This window comes from Pongo pygmaeus, chromosome 12 (genome assembly GCF_028885625.2).
Source record: "Pongo pygmaeus isolate AG05252 chromosome 12, NHGRI_mPonPyg2-v2.0_pri, whole genome shotgun sequence".
Taxonomy (NCBI): domain Eukaryota; kingdom Metazoa; phylum Chordata; class Mammalia; order Primates; family Hominidae; genus Pongo; species Pongo pygmaeus.
The window spans coordinates 41,656,774-41,675,532 of NC_072385.2; the positions used below are offsets into that span (position 1 = coordinate 41,656,774).

The window sequence follows — 18,759 nt, forward strand, 5'->3', positions numbered from 1 at the left end:
TGGATGGAGCTGGAGGCCATTGTCCTAAGTGAATTAGCATAGGAACAGAAAACCAAATACCATATGTTCTCACTCGTTGAGTACACATGGACACAAAGATGGGAGCAATGGACACTGGTGACTGCTGGGGTGGGGGGGAGGAAGAGGAATGAAGACTGAAAGACTGCCTATTGGGTACTATGCTCACTGCTTGTGTGATAGGCTCATCTGTACCCCAAACCTCAGCATAACACAGTGTTCCCATGTGACAGACCTGCGCATGTACCCCCTGAATCTAAAATAAAAGTTGAAATTTAAAAATAAGACACAGAATCATATTAAGATCCACCGAAGTTCAGCATAAGTCAATGCCCCATCAAGTTTTATTTTTTATTTCTACCAGAAGAGTATTTAGCTTTTGTTGCACCACTGTGATTCCAATACACAATCACCTAAATATTTACCTTCCAAATCCTTTTTACTTTAAACAAGAGAACAAAAATGGATAAAATATGAGCATCAGTGAATCTCTTACCGGCCTCAGATTATAAAATAATTTTACTCAGTGGAAAAATACTTGGTAATAGATCACATGAAAAAAATTAAAGTGAAATTAAAATGTCAGAAAATAAACCCACTGGTTGCTATTAACTTTTTTCTTATTTTTAATAAGAACTCAGTGTATTTTTTAAAAGTTTTTTTTTTTTTTTTTTTTTTTTGAGACCAAGTCTTGTTATGTTGCCCAGGCTAGTCTCAAACTCCTGGGCTCAGGTGATCCTCCTGTCTCAGCCTCCCAAGTAGCTGGTACTACTAGCATGAGCCACCACACCTGGCCTAAAAATTTTTATAAATATGAAAAATAAAGAAAATCATAATAATCATCAGCATCCTGTCACACAGAAATACCATATTAGCCTGTTCCCTTCTATGCTGTTCTGTGTATATTATATAAGTAACAATGTGATGAATACTTTTATACATCAATCTCTGTCCTACTTTCTAATTATTACACATAGCAGATCCCTGGAAATGTAATTTTTGAGCCTAAGTGCATACACATATGTTACACCTTGTCAAGCTGCTTTCCTGAAATGCTGAACAAGAACCTTATACATGGGAGCAGTGAATGTGCCTGCTTCATCACACCTTCCTCAAGACAGAGTGTTGTGATTTTTAAAATTTGTGTGATACCTTAGGTGCTTTGCAATTACTTGAGTATCTCTGAAGTTAACATTCCTCGTATGTTTATGAGTTACTTGTATTTCCTCTCTCGTTCACCTCCTTTGCTCATTTATCAGATCTTAATGTTCCTGCATATTAAGACTATTCCTTGACGCCTATTTCGCTTGAGTTCACGGAGGCAATAATAATCTCCACTTGAGGAAGGCTCAAAGGAAATGGGCTTAGAAAGTGGAGGAGAGGAGCTAGGCTCAGAGTTGGGTTGGAAATAGTTACACCACTAAGTTTAGATTGGGAGATGAGGTGGGTTAGTGAGTGGTTAGGGTAGGAGGTTGCGACGTTAGGTGGGAGTGAGGGTCGGAGGAGGGGGCGCTTAGTTGATGGTCACGAATTTTGGGAGGTTTTGCCTTTGGCTGGGGGTTGAGTTGGGATCAGGAGGGGTTTGAATCGGGGTTGGGTGCTGGAATGTTATGGGGTAAAGGGGCGTTACAACCTGGGAAGGTAAGTAGGTTGGGGGCAAGCTCCAAGGATTAGGTGGGGTCATGGTGGTAAGGCGCAGTGCGCGCAGCTGCGTCCGCCTGTCGCCCGCCCCAAGGCCCTCTGCACAGCCTGACCATACCTGTTGCTTCAGCTCCTGATTGCGGCGCCGCAGGGCCTGGAGAGGATCTCGCTGTCGTCTCGCCAGCATCTCCCTCGCTGCGGTGCCCTGATTGCTCCAGTTGCCAGGGAAACCAAGCGGCGGCGCCAGAAGGTGACGCCATCGATACGCGCCCGTCTCCCAGCCCCGCCCCGCCCCGCCCCGGCCGGTACCGGGAAGGGTCAAAATGTTCTCTTGCGGTGGTCATCCCACGCCACCAGGCAGGTCACAGCCGGGGGAGTCACTTTTCCTCGGCAATTCCTAAGGATAGGGGAACGTCCCCCGGCGTCTGAAACTACATTCCCCACAATACATCAGTAATAACACCACCTTCTTGCTGGGATACCTGTTTTATGGCATTTGCTTTCTGATACCAATTTTGTAAGCTAATGTTAAGATACAATTTTAGCATCTTAAACTCCTTCATTAACTGCAAGGATAGCTTTCCTATGGAGTATATGCTTCTGTTCCATACTCTTACTTCAAAAGGCAGTTTTTAATTATTTGCCATTTAGGCTACTAAAGTTTCATTTCATTCTAATATTGCACGTTGTCAATTCTGAATTCTGTAAGGATGGTAATTGTTCTACAGCAAATCTATGAGCAAATTATTAGTTCTCATTATGATTCCCAGTTTACATCAACTCTCAGGAAGGTTGTCGTGTTTCCCCCATATGGGACTGCATCCCATGAATCCAATTCCAAAACTCCACTACACCAAAATTGGACTTGAATAAGAATGATGATGCTTGGGGCTCACCTTCCAAATGATGGACCCCATTAATATAAATGAATGTTCTTCAGAACAACCACAGGCCAGGCTGAACCATTATTTATGTACTTTTTTCTTCAAGTATAATACATACAGAGAAAAGTGTACAGACTTTGTGTGCAGCTCTGAAAACCCTCCACCCCATAACAGCACCCAGATTATGAAACAGAACATTATCTGCCCACTAACAGTCTTCCTGTCTTTCTAGTCCCTGCCTACCCCCACCCCCAACCTCTCAACCCTTCTACTTCTCCACCACACACCAAAGGTGAACAATATCCTATCTTATAAGAGCACAAACTTGGGTTGCCTTTTTTTGTACTATACAATGAAATTATGCACTGTGTGGTGGCTTCTCCTGTCCTTTAAATATCACATTTGTGAGATGCATCTATACTGTGTGTGGCTGTAGTCTATTCATTCTCATTGCTGATATTTCACATATGATATACCCTAACATACTCATTGATTCTACTGTTGCTGGGTAAGTGGGCAGTTTCCAGCTTAGGGCTAGTATAAATAGTGCTGCTAAGAACAGCCTGGTGCAAGTCTTCTGGCAAACACATACCACTGCTGAGTCACAGGGCATGTTATACGTCAGCTTTAGCAGATACTACTACCTGGTTTCCCAAAATGGTTGTACTAATTTATACCCTATCAGCAGTGTATGAGTTTTTGTTCTTTATGTCCTTGGCAAGATTTGGTATTGTCTGTTTTGTTGTAATTCATGTCTTATTTTGAATTAATTTCTCTATTATGGCTCATGATAATTAGTTCACTTAAATAGCCAAACATAGGATTTCCATTAAAAATCTTTACAACAAATGAAAAAATGCTATAAAATATTTCTAAGTGGATTATTAAATCAATAATTACAGGTGATGAGATGAGCAAAACGAAAAAATTGCTCTAAAATACAGCTATTATTTATGAAATTCTCAGTCTATAAATAAATTAGAAAAAATTATTCTGTATCTTCTTATTTATAGGGATTTCCATATTTTAAATGGAAAAGTTAATAGCATCATGGATACAGTTTAATTCTGTTGGTAAAAATAAACTAATAAACCCCCCTAAATATGTGTGAATATATGAACAATAAGGAAAGGTGTAAAAAAGTGTATTACTCATTCACCTCAGGTGTGAAGATGTTTGACTTTATACATTTTTGCACCATATTGTTTCAGTTACAAGTATTCATTACTTGCGATTCCTAGATCAGCATCAACATCACCTGGGACCTTGTTAGAAATGCACTTTCAGGCCCCACCACAGTCCTAGGAGAATCAGAATCTGTATTTTAACAATACCCTAGTGTTTCATGTGCACATTCAAGTTTGAGAAGTACCACTGAGGTATTCAGTGTGCTATAAATGATATGATTACTCAGCTAATGATTTTTCACTAACTGTAATATTCAGGACAGTCACATGAATACTAGTCATTGCTCCTCTGTAGTTATACCTTGATGCCATTATAAAAAACAACATAACCTAAAACAAGAGATCTGCAGTGAGGTAGCCAAAAGAAACTAAAGCAAACCATGGCCAACGTTTCTCCTGAGAGCAAGCTACTTCATAAAACTCATCATGATTTCTATCAGTGTGTTAAAATGAGTAACAATTTTGAATTGCTTCCTCACAGGTGATACTGAAAAAGAATTTAACAGCTTCCAAGAGACTCATAATGTAGACAGAACCAGTGGAACAAGACGACTTGGAATCAATAAAAAGATTATAGCAAAGAGAATAGAGAAAGTGTGCAGTTTTAGGGCCTTAAAAGAAAATTCAGGCTGGGCATGGTGGCTCACGCCTGTAATCCCAACACTTTGGGAAGCCGAGGTGGGTGGATCACCTGAGGTCAGGAGTTCGAGACCAGCCTGGCCAACATAGCAAAACCCTGTCTCTACTAAAAATACAAAAATTAGCCAAGTGTGGTAGCACATGCCTGTAATCCCAGCTACTCAGGAGGATGAGGCAGGAGAATCACTTGAACCTGGGAGGTGAAGGTTCCAGTGAAGATTCCAGAGATCACGCCAGTGCACTCCAGCCTGGGCAACAGAGTGAGACTATGTCTCAAAAAAAAGAAAGAAAACAAAACAATCCACCTCAAATAAAAATGACAAATATATACCTTGGTGCAAGGCACTGTTTAGGCCTCTGGTACAAGATGTTTAATACTGCTCTCAAAGAAGCAGTATTAAAGCAGCAGGCCATATTCCAAATGACATGAATCAAAATGTCTGGACAGTGGCATGCAAGAATTAGTATTTTTAAAGCTCCCTAGATTATTATAATGTGTAGCCCTGTTGAAAACTACTGCTCTAGACAAAACTATTGAGAAAGACGAAGGAATTCCCAGCTAATGGCCTTTATCTTCTCATATGGTTGATCTACTAGGAATGAAAGGCATCAAGAAAACTGGGAGTTTAAGGAACTCAGGCGCTAAGAAATGAGACAGATGCAGTCACAATAGAACGAATTTGTAGTGCGCCAAGTGAGAAAGGTGAAGTCTTTCTTTAAAGTTCAGTGGCTCAAAAGAGCAAAAGCAGTGGTGAAGGTAAATGTACAAGCAGGGATGGAGTCTAATCTGACCAGGGAGCCCAGGATGACTTATGAGGTTAACTGGAAGGGTGAGACAACTAATAGTCTCCAGAGTGGGCAGTTCTATGGGAGATGTAGAGGATGTAAGCTGTCCTAATGAGGTGGGGTTACCCTGAGACTAAACAGACCAAGTACAGTATAACAAAGTCCAAGCCTGTTGATGACAAGGTCCAGAGTATGGCTGAAGCAATGTGGAATAGAACAGGCAGTCTGGGAAGCCCACATTGGGGGAGAAAAGGAGGCAGGGTAGGGTAATAAAAGTGGGCCAAGACATGTAGATGTCATGATTAAATGGCAGTGAAAAATGGAGGTGGGGGAATATAGATTCAAGGAGTCAACAGTGTGTCATTTCCAAGTTATGACTGGCACTGACTCCTGGCTCCCAACTTTCCATTTCCAGTTTCGGCTAACGTAGGAAAAGTACTATCTCCATAGTATTTTTTGGGGGAAAAAAACTACCACATTTAAGTAGGACAAAGGTAGAAAAAGTGACAGAGGTAACGTCAAAGGTAATTGCCCACTACAGAACTGGGGAGTACAGTCACAGTGTAAAAAGGTAGTAAGCAGAAAACTAGAAAATTAGGAGCGGCACAGAGTGGCTAAAAATCCCATAAGGATATGGACAGGACTCGGAAGTAGCACATGCCCAGAGGCAGGGATACCTAGAGGAGAGACAGGAGAGGGGCATGACTGTGTCAGGGTGCTGTACATAAGTAATGAGAAAGAATCAACATTGGAAGGACCAGGTCCACCAGGAACATGGCACAAGAATGGGTCCAAACAGGCAAAACTAGGCCAGTCACAATCCAGATGCTTAACCAGGCACATTCCAACAGTTTGGAGGTAATATGTCCCTCAAGAAACCTACCTTGTCTCAAAGAGTCTCAACTCTTGGAGCCTCAATTAGGGGCGGACACTAGGAAGCTTCAGCAAACTGCAGCCCAGATGGAACTGAGCTCCAAGAACCATTTCAGTCCTTGACTACTACATTCACAGAATGAAAACAAAGTTGGAAGTAATAAGGCATAATAGCCCCACTAAAATGGGGGGAGAGTGGGGGGTGCTTCATGTGGAAACAACTTTCCTATGTTAACATGAGGTTGAGACACGGAATTAATCTTTGTAGGAATGAGCAAGGGTGGTGTTCTAGAAACACTCCTTGCAAATCGAAGGAACCAGGCACTCACTCTTGATTTTTAGATATAGGTAGGATTTATCACTAAGCTCTGTTCAGGAGGGTTTCTCCTTCATGTGTATTCCATAATGACACATAAAAGAGATTTTTGCCAATAAAAACTTATACACTGGCCATGCACAGTGGCTCATGCCTGTAATCCCAGAACTTTCGGAGGCCAAGGCCGGTGGATCACCTGAGGTCAGGAGTTCAAGACCAGCCTGACCAACATGATGAAATCCCATCTCTACTAAAAATACAAAAATTAGCCAGGCATAGTGGCACATGCCTGTAGTCCCAGCTACTTGGGAGGCTGAGACAGGAGAATTGCCTGAACCAAGGGGGCAGAGGTTGCAGTGAGCCGAGATTGTGCCATTGCACTCCAGCCTGGACAACAAGAGTGAAATTCTGTCTCAAAAAAAAAAGAAAAAGAAAAGAAAAAACTTATACTCTGTACTTGGAACACACTGTTTTGTTTTGGGTTGAGAAAGGGTCTCGCTCTGTCATCCAGGCTGGAGTGCAGTGGTGAGATCACAGCTCACTGCAACCTTAACCTCCTAGGCTCAGGTGATCCTCCTGCCTCAGCCTCTGGTTTACAAATTAGCTGTACTCACAGGTGTGTGCCACCACGGCCAGCTAATTTGTAAGTTATTTGTAGAGACTGGGTCTCCCCATGTTGCCCTGGCTGGTCTCCAACTCCTGGGCTCACGTGGTCCTCCCACCTCAACCTCCTAAAGTGCTGGGATTATAGGCCTGAGCAGAGCCAAGGAATACACTGTTACTCTTGGAAGTTCAAAGGTCTTACATATAGCACCCTTACCTCAGTTATGTTTACACAGCCCCTTGCTTTCCAACAAGTTCAGTAAAAGAACCCATAGTGGTCCCACGGCCAAGTCTGCTTTGTGCCTGTACCAAAGAAGGGGCACGAGTTACATAATACATCTGCTCAAAAACACTAGTAAGTCGGTTTTGAAAATGCAGATCTCTTGATGCAGTAAATTGCATGAAAAACATGATACTTCCCCTTATGAAAAAATAAAAGGTTCAAGGATGTTTAATTTTTTTATTTTAAAAATAAGATTGATTCATAAAGTGCAAGAAGTCATTTCTTTCCAGTAGTCTATATGCATCTTCAACAAACTGTTAGAAACAGAAAAGAGAAAAAAATTAGAAATACACAATCTGAAACTTCAAACCGTACTGTGGTATTAAACCATGAACCATAAGATCTGGTTTACGACAAGAAAACTGAAGTCCTGAAAATTTATCATGCACGGCTCTTCTGAAGAGCTAAGACTGGATGCAAGGTTCCTGACTTCCAGGCCACTGCTCTTTCCACTTTACCAGGCTGCCAACAACCTAAGAATTCAGTTTGGAGTTTACAATCGCCAAGGCAAAGATGTGCTAACGAGGATGTTACTGAAAAGAATTGGGGGTGGCAAGATCACCTCCCCGGTTCCTTTTCTCTTTTGTTCTTCCCAGTATTTTCTATACTGATGTTTAATGTTGTCAGGATGAACGACGACATAGCACGTTGGTAAGACATTCTCATTAAACACCCAGTGAACTAAACCAAGACACCAAAGAGCAAGTTATCAGGGAAGACAAAACTTCCACCTTCTGGTGTCTGTGGGAAAAAGTCCTACCTTCTGCGACCTAGCCAGAGTTGATCCTAAGATATCCGCCCGACCCCAAAGTCTCCCTTTGCACTGTCACTATGTGTACTGCTCACCAACACTCCAGGAAGAGCCGGCCATGGCAGGCGGGGACTGTGTGGCAAGCCTGGTTCTGGCCGCCGGCGGACTGGGGCTCCGGCGCGGACATGGCAAGGTGGCCACGCAGGGGATCGAATGGGGCGGAAGGCGCGGAGTCTCAGGCCAGGTCCAGCTTCTTCTGCGTCGCCGCCAGCTTGTCCTGCAGCCTCCTTTTCCTCCAGTCCAAGTAGCGCCTCCGCAGTCGGTTCGCCTGCCAGCCCAGGAGTACTCCAGAAGCGAAGGCTACTAGCACGGACAACTGCAGTGTCCTCTCCGACACATCCGCCATGGCTGCCCCCGGCGTGCACCGCGGTCTACGGCGCGGCGGGGTGGGGGGGGGGGGGGTCAAAAGGCGCCGCGCGTCCAAGGGTGGGGCGTGGGGCAAAAATGAGACCAAGGCGGCGAGGCACGCCCCGCGCAGCTGGCGAGGCGTTGGTTCTCTCGAAACTCACTAATAGTCCCATCTGTCTCGCCTTCAACTGAAGACTCTCCCAGCCTTTGGACGACTCCACCTTCCCCTCTCCTGAACCCCCACAACATTTCTTGTTGATGCCTTACATCGTTAGCTAACACTGGGGGCGTATCTTGCTAACCCGACTGTAAGCTCTTCACCGCTCTGTATTTTCTCTCAGCAATAGAAAGTTACGCCAGTAACTTTAAATTTTCTGGTAACCTGTTTTTTAAAAAATAAAAACAAAAACATGGAATTGTTTTTAATAATATATTTACTTATCCCAACATATAGGGGATGTTATCATTTCAACATGTAACTCGTTTTTAAATTATTAAGGAGATGCTTTGTTTTTTTCATACCAAGTCTTTGAAAACTGGTCTGTATTTTACAGCGAAAAGCACATCTCAATTTGAACACTGAATTTTCAATGGAGATACCTATCAGTGTCTAGATTTCATAAAATGTACAGTTGAAAAAGTAGATTCATATAACCAAGCTGTTCTAAAAACACAAACATTTTTCCAATAACTGAATGGAGTACCAATTTTTAGATTAAATTTAAATTCATTAAAATTTTTTAAAAATTAAAAACTCAGTTCTTCAGTCACGCTAGCCATATATGGGACCAGTGGCTACCATATTGGACAATGCAGGTCTGGGGGCCATGCTGTACCAGAACTAACGTGGAGTCAAAATTGTTGGGATAGGAAACAAACAAACACATTTCTAATGATGAAAGTCATTTTGACACCCCCCCACCATGATTTCCACCTCCTAGTGTTCAGGCCTTTGTGTAATCCCCTCCCCTTGAGTGTGGGTGTGACCTGTGACTTGCTTCTAACTAATATAATAAAGCAAAGGGGATGAGGATGTCACTCCTGTGATTACTACATATATTAATCTGTTCTCACACTGCTAATAAAGACATACATGAGACTGAGTAATTTATAAAGGAAAGAAGTTTGACTCACAGTTCTATATGGCTGGGGAGGCCTCACAATCATGGCAGAAGGCAAAGGAGGGGCAAAGGCACATCTTACATGGCAGCAGGCAAGAGAGCCTGTGCAGGGGAACTTCCCTTTATAAAACCATCAGATCTCATGGGACATATTCACTATCATGAGAACAGCACGGGAAAGACCCACCCTCATGATTCAGTTACCTCCCACTGGGTCCCTCCCATGACATGTGGGAATTATGGGAGCTACAATTCAAGATTTGGGTGGGCACACAGCCAAAACATGTCACTGTGTATATAACATTTTTTAGCAAGTTAAAGACTCTCCTATGGCTTGATGAAGTGGACGTGCTGGAGAAGCTCACAGAACAAAGAACTGCAGTGGCCTCTAGGAAAAGCCTCCAGCCAACAGCCAGCAAAAATCTGGAACCCTCAGTCCCAAAACCACAAGGAAATGAACTCTGCCCACAACCTAAATGAGCATGGAAGCAGATTCTTCCCCATTTGAGCCTCCAGATGAAAACACAGCCTTACACATTGATTGTAGTCTTGTGAGATTATAACAGAGGACCCAGCTTAATTGTGCTTGGATTCCCAATCCATGGAAAATGTGAGATAATAAATGTGTATTGTTTTAAGTGACTACATTTGTGGTAATCTGTTACATGGTGTAAGATATGGGACAAAACAGAGTGTTTTTCCCACTTTAACTCTCAATACAGACCACCTCTGGTCACTAAACAATACATTCAATACTCTGACACCAGAGTTGGGGTGAGGGAGACCTTTTTCCTATACACCAATGAATTCTGCAGCAGACAACTACTGGGTGTCCTCTAATTCAATTTAATTTTGACACTTACCTACCTGGATATAGCATCAGGTTCCATATGTTGAGGACTCAGTCCCACAAGACTTCTTCCTACTTCCAATGCCAGTCACAAATAGTAGGTTGTCACCTATACTCTGAAGAGCTGGCTATAAATCAGGAATTCCAACAACCCCCTCCTTAGGTTTGATTAATTTTCTAGAGCAGCTCACAGAACTCAGAAAAACACTTTACTTACTTTTACCCACTTATTATAAAGGATATTACAAAGGATACAGTTAAACAGCCAGGTGGAAGAGATGGATAGCGTAAGGCATATAGGAAAGGGCATGGAGCTTCCATACCCTGTTTAGGACCACCATCCTCCAGGAACTTCCACATGTTTAGCTATCCAGAAGCTCAATCAAACCCAATCATCCTTTTGGTTTTTAAGGAAGCTTCATTACACAGACATAACTGATTACATCATTGGCCACTGGTGATCAAATTAACCTTCAGGCCCTTTCTCCTCCCTGGAAGCTGGGGAGTAGGGCTGAAAGTCTAATCATGCCCTGGCATTTCCTGTGGCCAGTCCCTGTCCTAGGGATCTGCAGTCATCTCATTAGCACACAAAAGGCACTCTTATCAATCACTTGAGATTCCAATGATTTTAAGAGCTGTATGCCAGGAAACAGGAATGAAGACCACACACACACACACACACACACACACACACACACACACACACATATATATATATTCACAATATCACACACAGTAATAGAAAATGAATAAAGCCCTGAAAGGAAGGTCAGCAAGTGGAGCATGAACTCAGCCTCTCTGCAGAGATCAGCAAATGCACTTTCATACTTGAGGCAAAACGTATCTTAGGAGGGAGATGATAAGGACAGTGTTGGGTCCAGTGGGAATTCACATCTGCCACACTTAATGTTCATTTACTCAACAAATATTTATTGAATGCTGCAGTAGGCATTGGGAATGTAAAGGTGAATACAACACAAGGTCTGCCCTTAGCTTAGCACAAAGTAGAAGAGGTAGAAAAAAAAATTATGACACAGTATGATGAGCTGGAATATCTGTGTAAGTATGTTGCTTAGACTTAAAAAAAGAAAAAAAATCCTCATCATTGTAGTTTGTGAAAGCAAAACAAAACAAAACCCTCAGAGACGTTCTTTCTCTTAAAATCCATCTAATCTCTCAGCCAATCCTGTTGGTTCTATTTTTAAAACATAGCCAGAATGAAATCGCTTCTTACCACTCTACTGCTACCAACAGGTCCAAGCGGCCACTGCCTCTTTTCTGAGGGATTGCAATAGCCCTATCAGGTTTCCATGCTTCTATATCTGTCCACCCCATTCTTTTCTCAATACAGCAGCCAGAATGGGCCTTTGAAATCAGAAAAAGTTGAATCATGTCACTTGTGAAAGTTGATCATACCATTTGGGTCATTCTTGTCATACCCAATTAAAATAGATTTGAAAAGGCAGAGGGTAAGGCACTCAGGACACAAAACATTGCTCCAAGAATGTAATTCTCTGCAAGCCTGGCTGCTGAAACTACCTGCTATAACCTGAAACCAGTCTTATCTATAGCTACTGAAACAATCTCCTGAAACTCCAAGAATAGTTTAACCCATTGCTGTCACTTACCAATCAAAACTTGTCAGCTCCTCAAAACCTTACTAGTGCCAATGAACTTCGGGAGAGCAAAACATAACATTTTTCTTTTTACAGTGAAACCTCCAAGCTTCTCTTTGTCTTGCAGACATACCGAAGACCACCCAGTCTGCATGTATGTCCCAAGTTGCAATTCTTTCTTTCCAAATAAGATTTCCAAATTTCAGAGATTTGTCTCCATGTTTTGACTTTGGCACACTCTTCTGCTAGAATTCTGCAGTGACCAAAGCCCCTATGGTCATCCCAAGTGTTCTGCAAACCTGTTTCCCTTCCACCCCTGAAGCTGTCACTTGCTTGTTCACTGTGTCTTGAACTCACCAGGCATGGTTCTGCGGAATAGCATTTGCATGTGTGGTCCTCCTGCTTGGCATACTCTTCCCCAGATCCTTGCATGGGTAACTTCCTCACCTCTTTTAAGTTTGTGCCAAATGTCACCTTCTCAATGAAGCCTACTCAACTATTTAAAAATCACAAACTCAACCATCTCCCACTCAGGCACTCCTGATCCCCATACCCTGTTCTGTTCTCCTCCAGAACTTACTGCCTTCAACATTTATTATACTCACTGTTTACTGCCTGTTTCCCATGCTAGAATGTAAGCTGCTCCAGGGCAGGGATTTTTGTCTCCATTGTATACTGGTGAATCCCAAGTGCCTACAACAAGGACTGGCATATAACAAACACTCAGTAAATATTTGGTGTTGATGACAGTGGAGAGTGGTCAGGGAAGCCTTCTGAGCGGATGGCTGAAATGTATCTTGAAAGATAAGTCACAAATTGAGAAGAGACTAAATTTCTCTGTGTCTCACTTGACTCATTTGTAAAATAAGGAGTTTAGTGTTACTCAACAGCTCTAAGACATTTTAAAGAGCCACTTTTGGCAGCCTCAAGTTGCATACTTGGGCCACTGGTGTTACTGCAAATTTGAACCTCACTTGGAATTCTGGCCTCATCCCTAAGATGTCTTTAGACTAAAAATAAGCTAGATCATGTATACCAGAGTCTTGAGTATGGGAAAACCTTAGACACACAGAACTGGAAGAGACTATAGACATAACTTTGTTGAAGCAGAAGGAAACTCTGGCCACTGGGGAGAATACAGCTGCTGGGGAGAAGGCAGGGACATAAATGTTAAAATCCCTCTTAAAGAGCCACTGTGTCCCCAGCTTGCCACTTTGTGTTTTTCCCCTGAGTGAATTGTTTCAATGGAGCATTTTAGTGGACTTCACAATGGTAAACCAGCTTTGAGGTAATGCTTAGATTTGGATTAACAGGCTGAATAGTCAAGCATAGTAAGTTAAATGATTGCAAGAATGCCTTTTGAAAGATACATTAGCTGCTACTGTTGAGTTTGCTGTTTGAAGGGCTTGCCAAGGGGAAAGATTTTACCATTTATAGTGTTAGATCTTTATTGATTGTAAATAAGTTCATTTAAAGTGTATAAAAGAAATCAGTTTCCTCTGCAACTCCCAGACCATAAACAACAAAATGATCACTTTATACTTTAAATTTAGCCCCCATAAAAGGTATAGCTTTGCCATGACTAAAATGGAGCACTCACCTCAATAAATCCTTGAGTTCTGGCCCTAGAGACTCTCGCTGGGCCTGTTCCACCCGAGACACAAGCAGACAGCCCAGTGTCTTGGGGGTCTAATCACCAGGTCCTTTGTCTCCCATTCTCTTCCTCTGAGCTGTTGGGAATGGGAAGGGAAATCCCTGTAGGGCTGGGTGATATGCTCAAGTTCTTCACCTGCCCCCACAAGTACCAGCAAACACACACCCCACTGTCAGGCCTCTGAGCCTAAGCCAAGCCATCGCATCTTTTGTGACTTGCACGTATATGCCTAGATGGCCTGAAGTAACTGAAGAATCACAAAAGAAGTGAAAATAGTTTGCCTCGTCTTAACTGATGACATTCTACTACAAAAGAAGTGAAAATGGGTAGTCCTTGTCTTAAGTGATGACATTACTTTGTGAAAGTCTTTTTCCTGGCTTATCCTGGCTTAAAAAGCTCCTCTACTGAGCACTTTGTGACTTTTACTCCTGCCTGCCAGAGAACAACCTCTTTGACTGTAATTTTCCTTTACTTACTTACATCTTATAAAACTGCTTCACCTTTATCTCTTTTCGCTGACTCTTTTTTCAGACTCAGCCCGCCTGCACCTAGGTGATTAAAAGCTTTATTGCTCACACAAAGCCTATTTAGTGGTCGCTTCACATGGATGCACATAAAATTTGGTGCCGTGACTCGGATCAAAGGACCTCCCTTAGAAGATCAATCCCCTGTCCTCCTGCTCTTTGCTCCATGAAAAAGATCCACCTACGACCTCAAGTCCTCAGACCCACCAGCCCAAGGAACATCTCACCAATTTCAAATCAGGTAAGCGGCCTCTTCTTACTCTCTTCTCCAGCCTCTCTCACTATCCCTCAACCTCTTTCTCCTTTCAATCTTAGTGCCACACTTCAATCTCTCCCTTCTCTTAATTTCAATTCCTTTCATTTTCTAGTAGAGACAAAGGGGACACATTTTATCCGTGGACCCAAACTCCGGCACCGGTCACAGACTAGGAAGGCAGACTTCCCTTGGTGTTTAATCATTGCAAGGACACCTCTCTGATTATTCACCCATGTTTCAGAGGTGTCAGACCACGCAAGGACGACTGCCTTAGTCCTTCACCCTTAGTGGCAAGTCCTGCTTTTCTGGGGGAGGGGCAAGTACCCCAACCCCTTCTCTCCATGTCTCTACCCCTTCTCTGCTTTTCTAGGAGAGGGGCAAGAACCCCTCAACCCCTTCTCCTTCACCCTTAGTGGCAAGTCCCACTTTTCTAGAAGAAGGACAAGAACCCCTCAACCCCTTCTCCTTCACCGTTAGTGGCAAGTCCCGCTTTCCTGGGGGAGGGGCAGGAACCTCGACCTCTTATCTCTGTGCCCCATCCCTTATTTCCACGCCCTGACCTCTTATCTCTGCGCCCCAATCCCTTATTTCCACCCCCCGACCTCTTATCTCTGTGCCCCAACCCCTTATGTCTGTGCCCCAACCCCTTTCCCACTGGGCCTGTTCCACCTGAGACACAAGCAGACAGCCCAGTATCTTGGGGGTCTAATCACCAGGTCCTTTGTCTCCCATTCTCTTCCTCCAAGCTGTTGGGAATGGGAAGGGAAATCCCTGTAGGGCTGGGTGATATGCTCAAGTTCTTCACCTGCCCCCACAAGTACCAGCAAACACACACCCCACTGTCAGGCCTCTGAGCCTAAGCCAAGCCATCGCATCTTTTGTGACTTGCACGTATATGCCTAGATGGCCTGAAGTAACTGAAGAATCACAAAAGAAGTGAAAATAGTTTGCCTCGTCTTAACTGATGACATTCTACTACAAAAGAAGTGAAAATGGGTAGTCCTTGTCTTAAGTGATGACATTACTTTGTGAAAGTCTTTTTCCTGGCTTATCCTGGCTTAAAAAGCTCCTCTACTGAGCACTTTGTGACTTTTACTCCTGCCTGCCAGAGAACAACCTCTTTGACTGTAATTTTCCTTTACTTACTTACATCTTATAAAACTGCTTCACCTTTATCTCTTTTCGCTGACTCTTTTTTCAGACTCAGCCCGCCTGCACCTAGGTGATTAAAAGCTTTATTGCTCACACAAAGCCTATTTAGTGGTCGCTTCACATGGATGCACATAAAATTTGGTGCCGTGACTCGGATCAAAGGACCTCCCTTAGAAGATCAATCCCCTGTCCTCCTGCTCTTTGCTCCATGAAAAAGATCCACCTACGACCTCAAGTCCTCAGACCCACCAGCCCAAGGAACATCTCACCAATTTCAAATCAGGTAAGCGGCCTCTTCTTACTCTCTTCTCCAGCCTCTCTCACTATCCCTCAACCTCTTTCTCCTTTCAATCTTAGTGCCACACTTCAATCTCTCCCTTCTCTTAATTTCAATTCCTTTCATTTTCTAGTAGAGACAAAGGGGACACATTTTATCCGTGGACCCAAACTCCGGCACCGGTCACAGACTAGGAAGGCAGACTTCCCTTGGTGTTTAATCATTGCAAGGACACCTCTCTGATTATTCACCCATGTTTCAGAGGTGTCAGACCACGCAAGGACGACTGCCTTAGTCCTTCACCCTTAGTGGCAAGTCCTGCTTTTCTGGGGGAGGGGCAAGTACCCCAACCCCTTCTCTCCATGTCTCTACCCCTTCTCTGCTTTTCTAGGAGAGGGGCAAGAACCCCTCAACCCCTTCTCCTTCACCCTTAGTGGCAAGTCCCACTTTTCTAGAAGAAGGACAAGAACCCCTCAACCCCTTCTCCTTCACCGTTAGTGGCAAGTCCCGCTTTCCTGGGGGAGGGGCAGGAACCTCGACCTCTTATCTCTGTGCCCCATCCCTTATTTCCACGCCCTGACCTCTTATCTCTGCGCCCCAATCCCTTATTTCCACCCCCCGACCTCTTATCTCTGTGCCCCAACCCCTTATGTCTGTGCCCCAACCCCTTTCCCACTGGGCCTGTTCCACCTGAGACACAAGCAGACAGCCCAGTATCTTGGGGGTCTAATCACCAGGTCCTTTGTCTCCCATTCTCTTCCTCCAAGCTGTTGGGAATGGGAAGGGAAATCCCTGTAGGGTTGGGTGATATGCTCAAGTTCTTCACTTGCCCCCACAAGTACCAGCAAACACACACCCCACGAGGCTGAGACTTAGAGGAGGTAGGCAGGAATACTAAGTAGATGGGCTAGGTGTGTGATTTCCAAATGTGGATCATTTTCTCCCAGTGCAGGGTAAGAACACAAAGGGTTCCATAAGGGAAGGCTGAGCCTCGAGCTTTGATCCTTCTTTTTCACAGGAACAAGCACTTCAAGTCTGCCTCTCCATTCTGTAATTCTGAAGACACACTGTACAATAGCCTTCTATAACCCTTTCAGGAAGAACAGGAAAATCCTTCTGAGTAACACATCAGCCAGTCTCATAATTAATTCCAAGGTTAAGTTTTCATCTATAATTCACGATTATTCCAACAAGTATTTCCTCTGTGCATACTGTGTGCCATATATTCCATGCTGAGCCAGCCTCAAGGATCTTACTCTCTAGGAGAGAGAATGACAACAATCAAATACTCACACAAATAAACACAGCGGTACAAACACTGAAGAATGCTCTGATAAAAAGTACTGTGTGCCATGTCTGTGTACCATGAGGGTGCACAGAGGAACCTAACTGAGACTGGGAGGGTGGAAATGGTCAGGGGAGGCCTCCTATAGCTAAGACCTTAAGTGCGAAACAGAAATAGAAATGAGAGGGAAGGGATTTTTGTGGGCTGAGGGAATGCATTTGTGAACATTCTGTGGCTGCAAAAAGCTGAATCAGGCTGGGTGCGGTGGCTTACACCGGTAATCTCAGCACTTTGAGTGGTCCAGGCAGGGAAACTTGCCTCCAGGAGTTTGAAACAAGGCTGAACAACATAGTGAGACCCTGTCTCTACAAAAAATAAAAAAATTAGCCAAGTGTGGTGGTGCATGTCTATATTCCTAGCTATGTGAGAGGCTGAGGTGGGAGGATTGCTTGAGCTTGGGAGGTTGAGGCTGCAGTGAGCCATGATCTCATCACTGCATTCCAGCCTGGGTGACAGTAAAACCCTGTCTCAAACAAAATTATATGTTTAAAAAATGCGGAATAAGCAAGAGTTAGAAGAACAGGAGTGGAAGAAAGGTAGAACAAGTAGACAGAGGCTTGCAGGCCATGTCAATGGCTTTGGATTTTATTCACAGTGAAATCAGCAGCCTTTTTTTTTTCTTAAGAAGGGGAATTGTATAATCCTGTTTACAAAGTAAAAACATTAATTTGATTTCAGCTGGAGAATGGATTGGAAGTCACCAAGGATGGAAGCAGGGAGGCCAGTTGGGACACAATTCCAGTAGTTCACATAAGAGACAATAGTAGTATAGCCTGTGGTAGGTGATGTTGGGTAGATTTGGTGTTGTTCTGTGTGGGAAACACGTGAGGGGAGAAGAAAAGACACATGCACAATATCTTTAATGGTAAACAACCTTTATCTTTATCCCATGTAAATGGCAATGCAGATATAATAAGCAAATGATATAATAAGCAAATTGATATAATAAGCAAATTTAAATGGGAAGGGGAGAAGGGAAAAGATATATATATGTATATATACACTCACCAGACTATGGAGGATTCATCGCCAGACTGAGAAGCAATAGCCTGGGCCTCAGAGTTGGACGCTACACTCACCAGACTATGGAGGATTCACCACCAGACCAGGAAGCAACAGCCTGGGCTCCAAAGTCGGCCACTCATCCATGCACAGATGAGGAGAGGTCTCATGAAGCTAAGGCACGGTCTGAGACCCTAGCTCTTTTTGTAACAAGTCACAAGGGCCCTTCATGACTGGGCTCAAGGAACACAAAAAGTCAACTTGGTTTTACGATTGTCTATTGTTTTTCAATAACTAACGTATAGGAATAGATTGAAATATATATTTCTCCAAAACAGCACTGGATGAATGCCTCAAGGGGCTCACACAACCTGTTCTAGGACTTGGTGACCATTGTTTGTGTCCATGTTCAATTGAGTTCAGATTTAATATTTAACTTTTCCTCCACAGGTGTAGATGATAAAGCAACTCCATCTTGGACACTACTCTACCATACTGACTTCTGATTAACCCTTGTTCTGGGAATGCCTCTGAGATTTCTACTTTTTCTATTGTTCATTCTTGCCTCTCTCT

At 43.4% G+C, this 18,759-nt stretch overlaps 2 protein-coding genes across 7 annotated transcripts in view; both read right to left on the reverse strand.

Moving 5' to 3' along the window:
- NPHP1 (nephrocystin 1) overlaps nucleotides 1-2,783 on the reverse strand; it is an 84,826-nt gene extending 82,043 nt beyond the window's left edge. For 3 of the 6 annotated variants that reach the window (XM_054475654.2, XM_054475649.2, XM_054475652.2), the window contains exon 1: nucleotides 1,778-2,782. In XM_054475654.2, coding sequence (XP_054331629.1) covers nucleotides 1,778-1,846 — 69 coding nt within the window. In that variant the 5' untranslated portion in view covers nucleotides 1,847-2,782. Of the gene's footprint in view, nucleotides 1-1,777 lie in introns of all 6 variants that reach the window. The other 3 variants (XM_054475655.2, XM_054475653.2, XM_054475648.2) reach the window with 2 other exon arrangements.
- A 4,610-nt stretch (nucleotides 2,784-7,393) lies between these two features.
- MTLN (mitoregulin) lies at nucleotides 7,394-10,720 on the reverse strand. Its single transcript, XM_054474787.1, is given in 4 exon segments — nucleotides 7,394-7,484; nucleotides 8,077-8,504; nucleotides 8,507-8,670; nucleotides 10,684-10,720. Coding segments are annotated over 3 exon segments (489 nt in total). The 3' UTR covers nucleotides 7,394-7,484; nucleotides 8,077-8,216.
- Nucleotides 10,721-18,759: the final 8,039 nt, after the last annotated feature.